This window comes from Mirounga leonina, unplaced genomic scaffold (genome assembly GCF_011800145.1).
Source record: "Mirounga leonina isolate KUSES-001 unplaced genomic scaffold, KU_Mleo_1.0 Mir_101609, whole genome shotgun sequence".
NCBI lineage: Eukaryota > Metazoa > Chordata > Mammalia > Carnivora > Phocidae > Mirounga > Mirounga leonina.
In genome coordinates this window covers 1,947,548-1,962,017 of record NW_023270164.1, presented here as the reverse complement: position 1 = coordinate 1,962,017, position 14,470 = coordinate 1,947,548, and the positions used below count along the sequence as shown (strand labels likewise).

The 14,470-nt window shown below is 37.9% G+C and overlaps 1 protein-coding gene across 1 annotated transcript in view; it reads right to left on the bottom strand.

Annotated features, from left to right (window-relative positions):
- Nucleotides 1-14,470, bottom strand: part of CFAP47 (cilia and flagella associated protein 47) — a 494,762-nt gene that overhangs the window by 224,594 nt on the left and 255,698 nt on the right. The window contains exons 40-42 of the mRNA XM_035002133.1: nucleotides 14,272-14,358; nucleotides 5,017-5,087; nucleotides 3,500-3,645 (exon numbers count right to left, since the gene is read on the bottom strand). Of these exons, the coding sequence (XP_034858024.1) occupies nucleotides 3,500-3,645; nucleotides 5,017-5,087; nucleotides 14,272-14,358 (304 nt within the window). The remainder of the gene's footprint in view (nucleotides 1-3,499; nucleotides 3,646-5,016; nucleotides 5,088-14,271; nucleotides 14,359-14,470) is intronic.

Below are 14,470 nucleotides of genomic sequence, written 5' to 3'. Positions count from 1 at the left end.
TGAAAAAGGCTGCAGTGCTTATGGCAGGATGATGATGGTTTCACAGAAAGGAGAGTGGGTGAAGGGGGAGAAGGCCCTGCAGCAGGGAGGGGGCTCAAACTATGTGTAACGTTGTGAACATTTACCACATTGATCTAAAGTTCACTTAACCTGCTCCCATATTGTCCGCAGGCATCTTAAGGTTAATAAATGTTTCAAAGTGTTTATGGGCCTAATGGGGTTTCATCTTCTGTTTCCCTGGGAACAACTCAGGGGTACAGGAAGGAGTATCCTTACCAAAACAACAGCAACAACAAAATATGCAGTGTAACAAACTGAATGAAAAATCAAAAGGTGAGTGAAATGTGGCTTGCCATTAAAAATCATGGAAAATAAAAGAAACCACGCTCAAATGATACTCAGTCCCTCCAGTTATAAAAATAACTTTCATAAAACTGAAATTGCTTTGCCTAAATGTAAAGATTTTAGAATAGCATAATTTAATGTTTTTGCCTTCACATTCAATAAAATTAAAGAAAAACCAGTATTATTAAAGTCTACACGTTAACTATGATTGAAAAAAGTTGCACTTTGATTATAGGATATTCAAAAATATACATAATAGAGACTGCCAGCTTAATCTCTGCATCAGCACAGACAGAAAGACACAAAAGGCTGAGGGAGAATGAAATGAGGGACAGGGCAAAAAGTCAGATGAGTGGTCCCACTAATTCACGCAAATGTAAGGGAGGCGGACAGACTGAGACACAATATATTAACAACTGGTAACATGTAGCCTTAGACTAACTTGTTGGAGACCACAAATCAATAAGAAGGCCTTGCCTGCTCTTCTACCTGGGAGTGGGCACCCTTGTTCTGCCAACTTTTTATTTGACTTGGCAAGGCTGAAACTCACTTTGGTGCATCGGGCCCCAGTGTGGGACTGGGCCAATTCCCATCAGTTGCTCAGGGATGCTGACTCCCATCCTGGCTTCCTCAAGTCAACAATACCTGAACTTTGGTTTTTATTTGTTCTAAGTTCTGTAGACAGAAAAGGACAATGAAGGACTGCAAGATAACAAAGTCTAGTTTGGTTCCATAAGAAGGCTCATGGGTTGGTAAAAGAGGACTGGTTAGGCCACAGCAAATGGTTGCAAATGGATGGAACCCAGTCTTAACGCAGGCCCCATGTCAAGGATCCCTGCCTGATGCCCTTGCCTCTCTCGCACGGATGATCCTAGAAGTGATGGGTGGTTTCTTATTTGGGAGCCTAGGACTACACAAAGCAGAGGTTCACACAGGCACAAAAGTAATATCTTTACTTACACAGCCCCTGGGGTTGTGTCAATACATCACTTTGTACTTTGCAGTGTTTGTGTGGGGGTCTGTCAAGCTCTCCTCTCAGAGAGGGCTGTTCTTCAGGGACTGGGTCATGTTTCTACTCCAGGTTTCCCCATTCAATCTGCCCCATCCACACATGAGCAGAAAGACTGTTGGACTTCTGGCATTTGACAGTATGAATTTTTAGGGATTTTGGAGGTTTTCCCCTAAGCTAAGACTTTCTATGAACATTGATGGAAGTTTTGTAAACTGTTTGTGCTTTCAAGCAGCTATTACCCAATTCATCTCATTTTTTTTTTTTATTTGAAAGTTCAAATGGAACAGCTAGAATGAAACAAATGGCCTTTCCTTGATAGCAGTGCTAGTAGAAATGTTTCTGTTTTACACATGGAAAGCTATCAAATTGAGGCCTAATTACTTTACAGTTTTCAACAGGTGGTTCTTAATGGCAAAGCAGTTATCACACATTTAATAAGAACAGGAGCTAACTAGGTGGACTTGGATGTTTGATTATCTATTTAAGCGTGTAATTGCATTTTTCAATATAATTAGCAATAAATTGAATGTGTAAATTAATAGATGTGTTTGCCCACATAAGTAATTGTAATTCAGTGCAATACTTTAGATTAAGGGCATTATTTCTCAGTTGATAGCAATATAATTTCATGATTACTGTTTTTCTTAAGATTTTTTATGACAGCAACAAAATATATGTAATCAAAAGGCATGTTATAATAAGCTGAGATTCCAAGTTAAGTATAATTATATTTTGATTAATTTAGACAAAATTTATGGAAGTAAATATTAATATTCCAATAGTTGAATTCAAATAATAAAGTCAGCCTCCTTACTATGCTATTGAGAATTAACCCTAGCATTTTCTAGAGCTATATTATAAATTAATATAAAAAAGGAACTGAAGTATTTGATTAAACTACTACTAGTCACACTATCATTACTATTTTTCAGAAATTTTCATATACAGGAATTCAGTAAAATCCTGGGCTCTTTTAGGGGAAATAAAAAACAAGATTTAGCATTACTATAAAACAGCATTTTTTTCCTCCTAAATGGCAATTTTAAGCAAACTATTCTTTACATATTTAATTGACTATATTATTTTTCATGTGTAAATGATCCTATAGACACCAGGTCAATACAATACCTCTTTCCAATTACCATTATTTCATTGCGTATTCATTTAACATAGCACATAATTGATACAGAATCGATATCTTTGGGGATATCTTCTGGGTGTTATAAAGTCCCTCCTCAGGCCAACACATGACAGTTTCTTTCTGGAAGGGGATAATACCATAAAACTTTTCCTCTAAAGCCTGTCTCTCTGCCTCTCTCCCTCCCTCTCTCTGTTCTTCCATCCCTCCTTTCCTTCTCTCTCTCTCCTTTGCTGACTTTATTTATTTATTTTTGTTTAAAGATTTTATTTATTTATTTGAGAGAGAGAGGGAGCACAAGCTGGGGGAGAGGCAGAGGGAGAAGGAGAAGCAGGCTCCCCGCTGAGCAGGGAGCTCCACATGGAGCTCCATCCCAAGACCCTGGGATCATGACCTGAGCTGAAGGCAGACGCTTAACCAACTGAGCTACCCAGGCACCCCCTGAGCCACCTAGGCACCCCATTTTCTGGCTTTAAAGAAGTAAGCTATATGGATGCCAGAGCCACTAGAAAATTAACTCTGCCAACAACTTGAGAGAGCTGAGAAGCAGCTCCTTCCTCAGTGGAGCCTCTGAGGAGGATCCAGCACTGGCAGGTCCCTTGACTGAAGACTTAATAGACCTTAAACAGAGGACCCACCTAGGTCATGCCCAGACCTCTGATCCACGGAAAATGGCATGACATAATAAATGGGTGCTGTTTGAAGCCCCTCAGTGTTCGGTAATTTGTTATGCAGCTACATAAAGTGAATACACACAGAGCTGCAGCAAGGTTAGGCATGCCACCGATCTCTCCCGTGGGACTTCCTAAGGCAGCCATTTTAAAGTTTACCCACAACTAGTGTAACTGCTTATTTGTGAGGATAAGCTCTTTGTTTAGCAACGAGAAGGCTGCAATTGTTGTCCACGTTACTAGAGTCTGCAGCTGCCTTCAAGCCCCCTGTACGGGTTACTCCATTCCAGTGCCAGCCCATGATGAAGGCATGTGCCACCATTCTGTTCTCACCTCTTTGCTGCTAAGGATGATGACACAGTAGCGCGTGTGCATGTCAAAGGGAAGAAACAAGAGCTCCAGGCTTGAAGTCCCTTTTACTCCCAGGTGAAGAGTATGTGTGGAGCAGAAGAACTCTCTGATGAAATTGGACTTAATTGCTACCAAAACATGAAGCAGAGCTTGTTTACATATCATTTCGTAAGTGCTGTTTCACTTAGTGCTTCAAGTTTTAAAATAAATAAAAAAATGTTTAAAGCATTAGCACACCAAATTAGATGGCACGTGCATTTCTCTGGCATTAGCACACCCAATTAGATGACACGTGCATTTGTTAATAAAAGTATGGGTGACCCCAGCTCAAGCCTGATATCATAAAATGTGTAATTATGACCCTCTATTAAAGATTCCTTAAAAAAGGAACTTCACTAGTGTTTAAAATTAGCCTCGATATACATATATAATATGTATATATAAATAGCACAGCGATCATCTAAGCATTTACAACTTCTTTGGTCAACTATATTAATACTTCACGTAACAGGGTGTAATAGAAAACTTGAACTGGAAATAGAGGAATGTTTTATATATATATATGTTTCTATCATTCTGTTGGTTTTAAAACATGTCTACAAGTTCTTCAACACTGCCTTGAATGCGGTGATAGGGGAAGTCTTAGTGACTTGATCCCAATGAATAGTACGCTAGAAAGCAGCACTGTGACTTCTGACATTACAGCAAACAATGTAATACAATTCTTCCTAATCATCCCTTTCTTGGCTCACTTGCTTTTAGAACCGAGTTGTCATCCTGTGAAGAAGCCTAGGCCACATGAAAAGCCACATGTAAGTGTCTAGGCCAACAGCCCCACCTGAAGTCCTAGCCAAAAGGTATTATCCATCAGACACGTGAGTCAGGAAGCCTTTGGGATGACTCCAGCCCCAGCCTCCATCTGACTGCAGCTGCATGAGGACGCTGAGCAAAAAGCATCTAGCTGACGCCAGTCACTCCAGAAGTGTGGGAGATAATGTTAATACATTTTTATTGTTTAATGCCACTACATTTGGGGTGGTTTGTTCTGTAGCTAGAGATAATCAGAACATTCCTGTATCTATTTTCCTATCCACATTCTATTCGTATTTTCTAAATCTACAGTTATTTCATAAAACAAAGTAAATCTGTGTTCTCCGTGTAATTTTAAACATCGTGATACCTGTCACCTAAATAGGTTTAAACAGTTTAGAATAAGCCAAAAGAAACATGAAAGTCATTTATTTATATACGTTCATTGTATGGGTAAGGCAATTGGGACTCAAAGTAAAGAGAAAGATGTAGACTCCTCCAAAGGGTCATGAATAGGAGAGGCTGAGGACCAGCCCATGGGCCTCCCACTCTGCCAGCAATCCCCAGGGCTTGGCATTCTGTCTACTGTCATAACCATCCTTTGTTGAGTATTTCATTTATTGGTATGCTATGCACATTTTAAAAGTCAGACATGAAGACAAATGAAAGTTTTTATTTGAGGTACTCACAGGTTCTTAAGGCATTTGGGGAATGGCAACAACCCTCCGCATTATCAGTTTCAGGGCTATTCCCAGCATCACTGTCATAAGTAAATAGGAGAACAACATCAACAACACAAATGAAACTCAAAAACAATTCTCTGTCTTCATTAAATCTTATAGATCCTTAAAAATTATGGCTACCTACATGATATGCAAAGACCACAGATGTATTTCATATATCACCTTTATGTTTACATTGTTTCAGAAATTTTAAAAAATGCAAAAAGCAAACTAACAATCATCCATATTTCCACCACTGTTCTATACAATTAATTAAAAACAATTCCTTTTTACTTATGAATACTATGGAGAAATAAATATTTGATAATAATAAAAAAACCCAAATCCTGAGGCCCAAAAGTAGTGGTCTCAACTTAGGACTACATAGGTATTCTCTCCAAAAGTGGTTCTAGAACTTGATTTCTTGAAAGAGTCTCTTCTTTGAGCTTATTGTTTCTGCATTTGCTTCTTATAAAGAGAGGAGATACGGGCAACTGTTTAAGCTCTGGTTGCATTTCTGAAAATTAATTCACAGACCACAGCCTGAAACAACTGCCTCCCTTGAAAGGTTCCATATCTTCCAGAACCCATCAATTTTCCCCCAAATGGCTCTTCTCAATATTCATGATTACTTTGCTCAACAAGCTGGCAATTAGCATATGGGCTCTCAGATATTGTTTGCCTGATTTTTTTTCTGAAAATACAAAAACTCCGTATTTTCTCACCTTGTCATATGCTCTTGCCTGAATTTGTTTTTTTATTTATTTGAGAGAATGAGCAGTGGGGAGGGGCAGAGGGAGAGAGAAAGAGGCAGACTCCCTGCTAAGCAGGAAGCCCGACAGGGGCGGGCATGGGGGGGGCGAGGGGGGGCTTGATCCCAGGACCCTGAGATCATGACCTGAGGCAAAGGCAGAGGCTTAACCAACGGAGCCACCCAGGCGACCTTTGCTTTTGTCTGAATTTGACGCTGTAAAAATATATGGACTATTTCCAAGTAAAATTCTAGCCATATTGATTCTTTTTCTCCACTGCCTTTTCTTTTTTTTTTTTTTAAGATTTTATTTATTTATTTGACAGAGAGAGACACAAGGAGAGAGGGAACACAAGCAGGGGGAGTGGGAGAGGGAGAAGCAGGCTTCCCGCTGAGCAGGGAGCCCAATGCAGGGCTCAATCCCGGGACCCTGGGATCATGACCTGAGCTGAAGGCAGACGCGTAACGACTGAGCCACCCAGGCGCCCCTCCACTGCCTTTTCTTGATACAACGTTCTTAATAAGGTTTACCGCATCTTGTAATTATTCTCTGCTTTACTTCAATTCACAGACATTCTGATTAGCCGTTTTAGTATTTTATGTAATTTGAACATTTGATAAACACTTTAAGGCTATCAGAGACATACTAGATATTTTAGCATTTATAAGGGAGACCATACAGAGAGTGGAAAAAACAACAAAGAATGCTTATTTCTCAATGCATGGTTCCACTGCCTTATCTATAATGGAGCTCTGGGTAGAATGCCTGATTAAAATCCTCAGATAATTTCAGAACTTCATTTTGCTCAATACTTGCAATTTCCAGCCCTTCAGCCATTTTTTTCACGATGAATAGAAAAGCAGAGCAAGTTGGGTTTCGTCTCCTTTTTCTTTTCTTTACCTATTTTCTTGGAGAATAGCTAATGAAAGTGCCTTTTGAATAAATCAGAGTTGCCTTTTCCTCAAAGGAGACTCTCAAACCCACAAAAACTGAGTTACCTGTACTATTTATGGTAAAGATGTATAGATAAAAATTGCAGACTTAGAAATGTTATTACCTTGCCCATTTAACTGGTTATTATCATGATTAATTCAGAGACATCAGAAAATAATTTAATTAAATAATTTGGTTCAGGTAAATTCTATTTTCCCTGATCAATGTTCTTGAGTCTAGGAATTCAGTGCTAAACCCAACTTGTTTATAAAACCAGTATCTTGCAGATCCAAAGACAGAACAGAAAGCCAACTCTACCTTTTGGTTACTCCCTGCACCTCAAGTCTATATCATTTTCCTAAATGCTCACCAATTATTACTGAAGCTATGGCAGAGGGAGCATTTTTAAACCCTTGGTCTTAAAGAAGAAATAGCATCAAAAGAGGCTAAAATTATACAAAATACTGTTGATCAAGCAAGGGAATATCTTCTACTAATTTAGTAGTGGGCTAAAGTCAGGGAGTGAAACCTACTTATGAGGTGTGAAGGGATGACATTTCTTTTTTCTCTGCAGGAGTGATATGCAGCTCTTTTCAAACTAAAATGACCAAAATGACATTGAACTGGTTCTATTCAGAGCTTGAATAAATCAGCCCCGACTTCCTACTCAAACCTTTTCCAGTAGGGAGGGGAGATCTTTATTACAAGCCTTCAATGAAGCTACTCTTGGGCAAGCATTCACAGCAATGTCCAAATCAAAGAGTGAATTTTCTGGTTCAAGACCAGTTTTCATGCATCACAGGAAGGAATGTAGGTGGATCAATTTTGAGATTCACTCCATCCTCCATGTGTCCAGGGCTTCTTCAAAAAAGGACCTAGTGGCCATCTGGAGGGCAGTACAAGTGGGATTTTGCTGTTTTTTGTACCTCTTTGGCTCCTGAGCAATTGAGAAGTGTGTAAAACAAGGTGTGCCAACCTGGAGAGCAAGGACAGAGCAGATCTGTGAATTCAAATGGGGAAAAATTCCATCTTGACTCCCACTAACTCTTAATAGCAATTTAAACCGAACCACAGTAGCATTAGCTTAATATGACTTGGTCACCAAATAATCATGGATATGTTTATATCACATTTCAATTCTTGTACATATCTTAAGCTATTATTGACATTCATAATTACTTGTAAAGTATGGTAGTTATTATGTCCACCAGTAGCTTTTATTGTGTATACTGTTAATGAAGAAGTATGTCTTTGAACATACAATTTTTAAAAATTTTTATTATCTGCTGGAGTATGAGTTTCCTCTGTGCCATAGACTGAATTGTGTCACCGTTAAAGTCATATGTTAAAGCCCCAATTCTCCAAATGACTATATTTGGAGACAGGCCCGATAAGAAGGTAATTAAGGCTAAATGAGGTCATAAGGGTGGGGTCCTGATACAACAGGATTAGTGTTCTTATGAGAAAAGTCAACAGGGAGCTCACTCTATGCATGCACAGTGAGGTCATGTCAGCCCACAGCAAGAAGGCTGCCACCTACAAGTCAAGAGAAGAGGCTTCCAAGTGAAAACTATCTTGCCTTGACCTTGGACTTCCAACCTCCAGAGCTAGGGGAAATAAATTTCTGTTGTTTAGGCCACTTTTTCGATGTTATTTTGTTATTCCAGCCTGGGAAGATAAAGACACCCTGTAACCCTTGCATCTTATTTTAAGTATTTATAAAACATTATTCTGTGAAGTAGAACAGGCTTCCTCAGACTGGCAAAGACTGTGATGACATTAAAAACACACATGAAGCTCTCATGTAGAGCAGAGGATCATGACAGACTGTGACTCTTAGTACATACATCTGGCTTCTGATTCACTCTGTGTTCCTTGAAGATTTGCCTAATTCTAAGTGTCACCAGTTATTCAGTGTGGTAAAAGTGAAATATCTTAAAATCATGGCCATGCAGAATCTAGCTTTTCTGGGTTGTTAGCAAGAATCAAGACTCAGAAAAATATCTCTACCAGGGCCTTCTTTCATTTGGGTGGTTACTCTGGGCCAAGCTACTCTGGGAGACAAGGATAACTGACAAAGCTCCTAAGCTCACAGGGTATGGTCTGTCATACAAAGTAAGTCTACAGGAAATAATGACAAAGCAGAAGGATAAACACTTCAACACCTTTTCAACTTTCATTCACATTCTTCCATAATCCATATGCATAAACATATGTCTTGTATTTCCCCTTGCCTGTCCCCTCCTCCACTGCTTCAGCAATTCCTTCTTCCCACATTCCTTTTATACTTATAGGAAAGTTCTCCCCTGCTCTAGATTCGGGCCATCAAAATCGTACTCACATTTCTGATCCCAATTTGTATATGATAAAGAACAGCAGAGTATAGCATACGTGTGAGAAAAAAGTGCTTAGTACCTCATTATTCTCTTTAAATGTCTTCTCTTTCTAGGTCTGCATTTTTTTTTCTATCCGTCTTTACCATAAAAAGTGTAGGTAACTCAGTATTTCTGGGTTTGAGGGTCTCTTTGAGAATAAGGCAACTGTGACTTATTCAAAAGGTACTTTCATTAGCTATTCTCCAAGAAAATACATAAAGAGAAAGGAGAAGCCCAGGAAGATCTCTATATCTAGATAGTAATATTCCTTGCCAATGAGCTCACAGAACTTTTTTTTTTTTTTTTTTGGTACAACATATATTACTGAATGCATTCTGCTCTGTACAATTGCCTCCACTTGTGTAGATTTTCTTTTTCTTCGCTACTTGATGGTTGGCTCCTTGAGAACCAGATCTGTGACTTATTTATTTGATATTTCTATGGTACTAAGAACACTGCCTGAGGGGCCACTTAGTAAGAATTTATTAAATGATAAATAAGTCAATGTTGCTGAAAAAACAGCAAGTCATATTACTGTAGGAAATTATTTACATAGTGCTCATTTCTGAGCACCGCTGACCCATCATTTAATTTTAAAGTGTGGCTAAAATCAGTGTCCTGTCCTGATCCTTTCTGGTAATCCTTTGGATTTAATTAGAATAAAAAGGTCTTAACTGCTCTTGCTTACGCTCACGGATCATTTTCCAGCAAAGTAAAATGTGTGATGAATATAAAGTTTTATCATCCATGTGGTTTTATATGTGTCTGTTGCTTAAGAAGAGCAGTTTATAGAGGCATTTTTAAAAATTTTAATAGGAAACTTTACCTTTTTTTATGCCACCTGAAAGATAATTTCAGCACTGTACTGCTCATTCGAGAAGAGAATGTTATTTGGGGAGATACTGGCTGAAGTGATCTGAGGAGGAGTATCAGTTAGCATACGCTAGGTCATGCTGCAGTAACACTCCATATCTCAGTGGATTAGCACAATAGTTTACTTCATGCTCATGTTACATGTCCATCCTAGGTGGAGAGGATGCACTCAAAGATCCTTGGTGAAGGGAACTCCATTTCTATACGTACTTCCTTAGTAATTGTATGAGGGAAAGGGAACAAGAAAAATTGTTCACTGGATCTTAAAGCTAGCCCTTGGAGAAAACATTTAGCACTTTTCCTCACATGCCACTGGCTGATTAAGTTATATGTTCACACATAACTTCAACTGGGGAAGTACATTACCACATGCCTAAAAAGAATAAAACGGGGATATTTCTTAAGAGCTCTAAAAAGAGATTACTGATAGTTTAGGGAGTAATTTTCTTTAACCTTTTCTTGTTCTCTTATGTTATCTTGCTGATTAGACCTAGAGACCAGAATGGGTGTTACTGAGACAGTGTAATGCTTATTGTATGGTATGTTACATACAAAAGTTATTAATCATAGAGGTACTACGCCAGACTTCCATTTTGGTCATGATTAGGAATGCATGTTCTTAAATTTTATTTGTATCTGGAAATCTATATGAGACAAACATTAAGAAGAGCTTTAAGAAAAACAGGGTGTGTAACATTACTAAGTATTATTTCATTAAGACATATTTAAAGATCAAAAGGCCTCAACATGCCAATGAAGCCAGACTGATGAAATACTAGATAACTTTGTGCTAGTCGAAATAAAACGTTCTTTTGTGTCCCCTCAGGGGGGAACCTGTTGATTGCCTATCCCAGTATCCATGGGCCCTTTCCTCCTCACTGACAAAACCCTCGTTTTATTGTGATGTGTATGTGGAGAAGGGTGGTTTCTCAGTCATCCTTCCAGCTAGATTTGGCCCACTGGCTATAAGCAGAAGTGCTGTATGGTATTTCTGGGAAGTTTCCCTAACGGAGAAAGAAAGGGCACACTCTTATTGTGCTTCCTCCTTTCTGCTGCCTATAAAGTGGATTTGATTGTTGGAGTTCTGGATACTTTAGCTGATCCTTGAGAAAGCGAATAAAGATTTGCCTGCTACATGAACTGGAGCCTGGAGGTGTTACACAGCAAGCAGTCAGGACTCCCAAAAGAGCCATAAGAAGTGTTCTAATACATCTCTTAAGAACTGTCAGAAAAACAGCCTTTGGGGTAAACTTAAGACTGTTCTATTTCAACCCAACATATGAATTTGGGGCTCAGCATTCAGCCCAGAACAGTGCTGACGTGACAAACCAGGGACCATCTCTTTTCCTTGAAAAACTGTAGCCTTTGCCTTTTTAAGTTCCACTGTCACCTTTGATCTGATAGACAGTCTTCAGAGAGGTGCAAAGGAGTAAGTCCTCAATCCTTTAAACAAACGGCTCTGAATCATTCTTTGAGAGTTAATCTATAGAAGCCTAACTACTCTATGTTGGATCCTGTTCTCCCTGACCAATACTCAATATCACTATATCTTTATGTTACTTTTATCAAAGGAAGCCTTCAGCAAGGAACTAAGAAAGTAAAGTATTATAAATATGAATGGAAGAGACTATAGGAGAAAGAATGATCAATAATGTTTGAGACCATGACAGACACACTTCTTCAGCTGTACTGCATGCTGAGTTGGCAATTATTTTGGATGAGTACTTGCAAAGTGTCCTTTCCAACCAAAATTAAATTACAAATGTCTTAATACTTGTTTATTTCCATTACGGTTTAGATTTGAGAAGCATAACATAAAAAAGATATCTGTAACTATAGCTTCAGTAATTATGAAACTTTGGATCTAATCAAAACCATTCCAGAATATTATATGAAGAAAAACATGTTAAAATTTGGGATATAGAATTCCTATATTGCATTCCAAATTAAGAAAGTAGACTTGGAGCGCCTGGGTGGCTCAGTCAGTTAAGCGTCTGACTCTTGATTTCGGCTCAGGTCATGGTCTCAGGGTCATGAGATCGAGCCCCACACTGGGCTCCATGCTCAGTGGGATTTCTGCTTGGGATTCTCTCTCTCTCCCTCTCCCTCTGCCCCTCCCCCATTCATTCATGCTCTTTCTCTCTCTAAAATAAATAAATAAACCTTTAAGAAAAGAGAAAGCAGGCTCAATTTTGCTGCTTATTAAGCTGATCCAACTTTGAGTTACTTATGCTCACAAATACCTATAGCAATACTTTGAGATCTGACTCCAGTTTAATATATGATACTATAAATTATTTGCAGTTAATGTGGAGAAATTATTTCAAGGCCATTCAGGAAAAATCTATCATGCCAGACAGCTGCTTAATCAAGAAGCAAGGGACTGAAAAGATAAAAACTTAGGAGAAGTGTTTACTGAAGAATTTTTAGCAATACCAGCACTTCATAATACAAAGAAATTAACATAAAATACCTACAATACTCTATTCTTATGGTATCTATAATGATGCTTTATCGCTCAAGGTATTAATTCATTATTTTATTGTTCATTAAAGCAAAATGTAAAAGGAAGATTTCAAACGCCTTAGTTAAGCATGTAATTAGCAGTCAATAAAACAAGTGCTATGAGACAAAAATGGTGTGCTCCTTTAACATTTTTTCTTACAGAACAACCAATGAAGAAATCAAGCATAATAAATGTAATCCTTATAATCTCATAAAACTATTGGCTTAAATAGAAATTCACTTTTGGAAAATAAACTATATTCTTTTTAATCTTGGCAAGATCTGCACAAATCACTTTAAGAGTTTCTGATGACTTTAACATTGGTTATTCCTATGGTTTCAAAATTGCCAAATCCTTGACTCCTGACACAATTTTGCATCTAAAAGGATGACACTGTCATTGTCAATCATTACACAGACACAAAGGTATAAAATAAACTAACAACATGGTAGCTATGAAGTAGTTGTTATAGTAATGGTCAACATATTCATTCATTCTTGCATATAGTGTATTATTTGTTTCAGAGGTAAAGGTCTGGAAAAATGAAGGGGGGGGAATCGGAGGGGGAGACGAACCATGAGACACTATGGACTCTGAGAAACAAACTGAGGGTTCTAGAGGGGAGGGGGGTGGGGGGATGGGTTAGCCTGGTGATGGGTATTAAAGAGGGCACGTTCTGCATGGAGCACTGGGTGTTATACACAAACAATGAATCATGGAACACTACATCAAAAACTAATGATGTAATGTATAGTGATTAATATAACATAATAAAAAAATAACAAAAATATGCATGCATTTCACTAATACATGCTTGCATTATTTTCTTTCTGCCTGATTTTCTTTAATGTTGGCAATGTTGTTTTTATTCTCTTTCACATTAAATAGTTATTCTATAGTTTAAAATAGATCAGAAATATAAAACAATCTAACTTTTAAAAATTCTGCTTCTGTATTCCAAAGTCAAAGTTTCTTTCAAAACTAAATACAGACCTCATAATGTAGGTGGAATAAGCCTAAATACAGTTGATCCTCATTATCCACAAATTCTGGTTATTTGCAAATTTGTCTCCTCACTAAAATTGATTTGTAACCCCCAAATCCATACTCACGGAGCTTCCCCTGTTGTTCGTGGACATGTGCAGAGTGGCAAAAAGTTCCCGTCAGTGGTCACACAGTTCCCAGCTAAGGTCAAACAAGGTGACGCTGGGCCTTTCTGCTTCAGTTCTCATAGGTAGATGACCATGATCAGAGGAGGGAGACGGTAGGAGGCAGTACAGAAGTACAAATGTTCAAAAAGCTCCACCTCTGGGGCCGGGTGGGCAGAACTTGAAACAATTTGTTGGCACCTTTTAGTGGGTCAGCCTCATACAACTAACACTACAGAACCTTATTTTCTCTATGTGAAGAAACCAGAATTCTACCAGGATGGGTTGTTTTAGGATTCCCAATTATAATCTATGTGATTACAAATATTTCTTCTAGGAATAATGGTTCAGTACTCATTCATTGAGTGCCACAATTTTATGGACCATAACTATCACAAATAATGAGAATCCACTGTATTTAATCAAGTGCATATTTATTCAATTTTCATGCACATAGCCTAGCAACACATAAGAGAATAGAATAACTGTGAATAATATAAATTTTATATAGAACATGAATTAAATATTTCAAATAAATGAAAACTACTGTAGAATTAATAACAAGTTTAAATGAATGCTAATTTCTTAGAATTTTTCCTGAGAAAATTATGAGCATAAAATATATTCACATTTACCCATGGTTCATGTGGTTAATGAATTGTCCAGATTCTGTTAATTGAGATGGCAAAGAGATAAATGTTGAGGATTCCACCAACCTGACACTAAAATAAATGAAAAAAGGATTATTTTCTACTATATTCTACTATAACAAATTCTACTATAACAAAATTCAAATGACCACAAAACATTCTTTTAAATTTTTTTCCATCATTC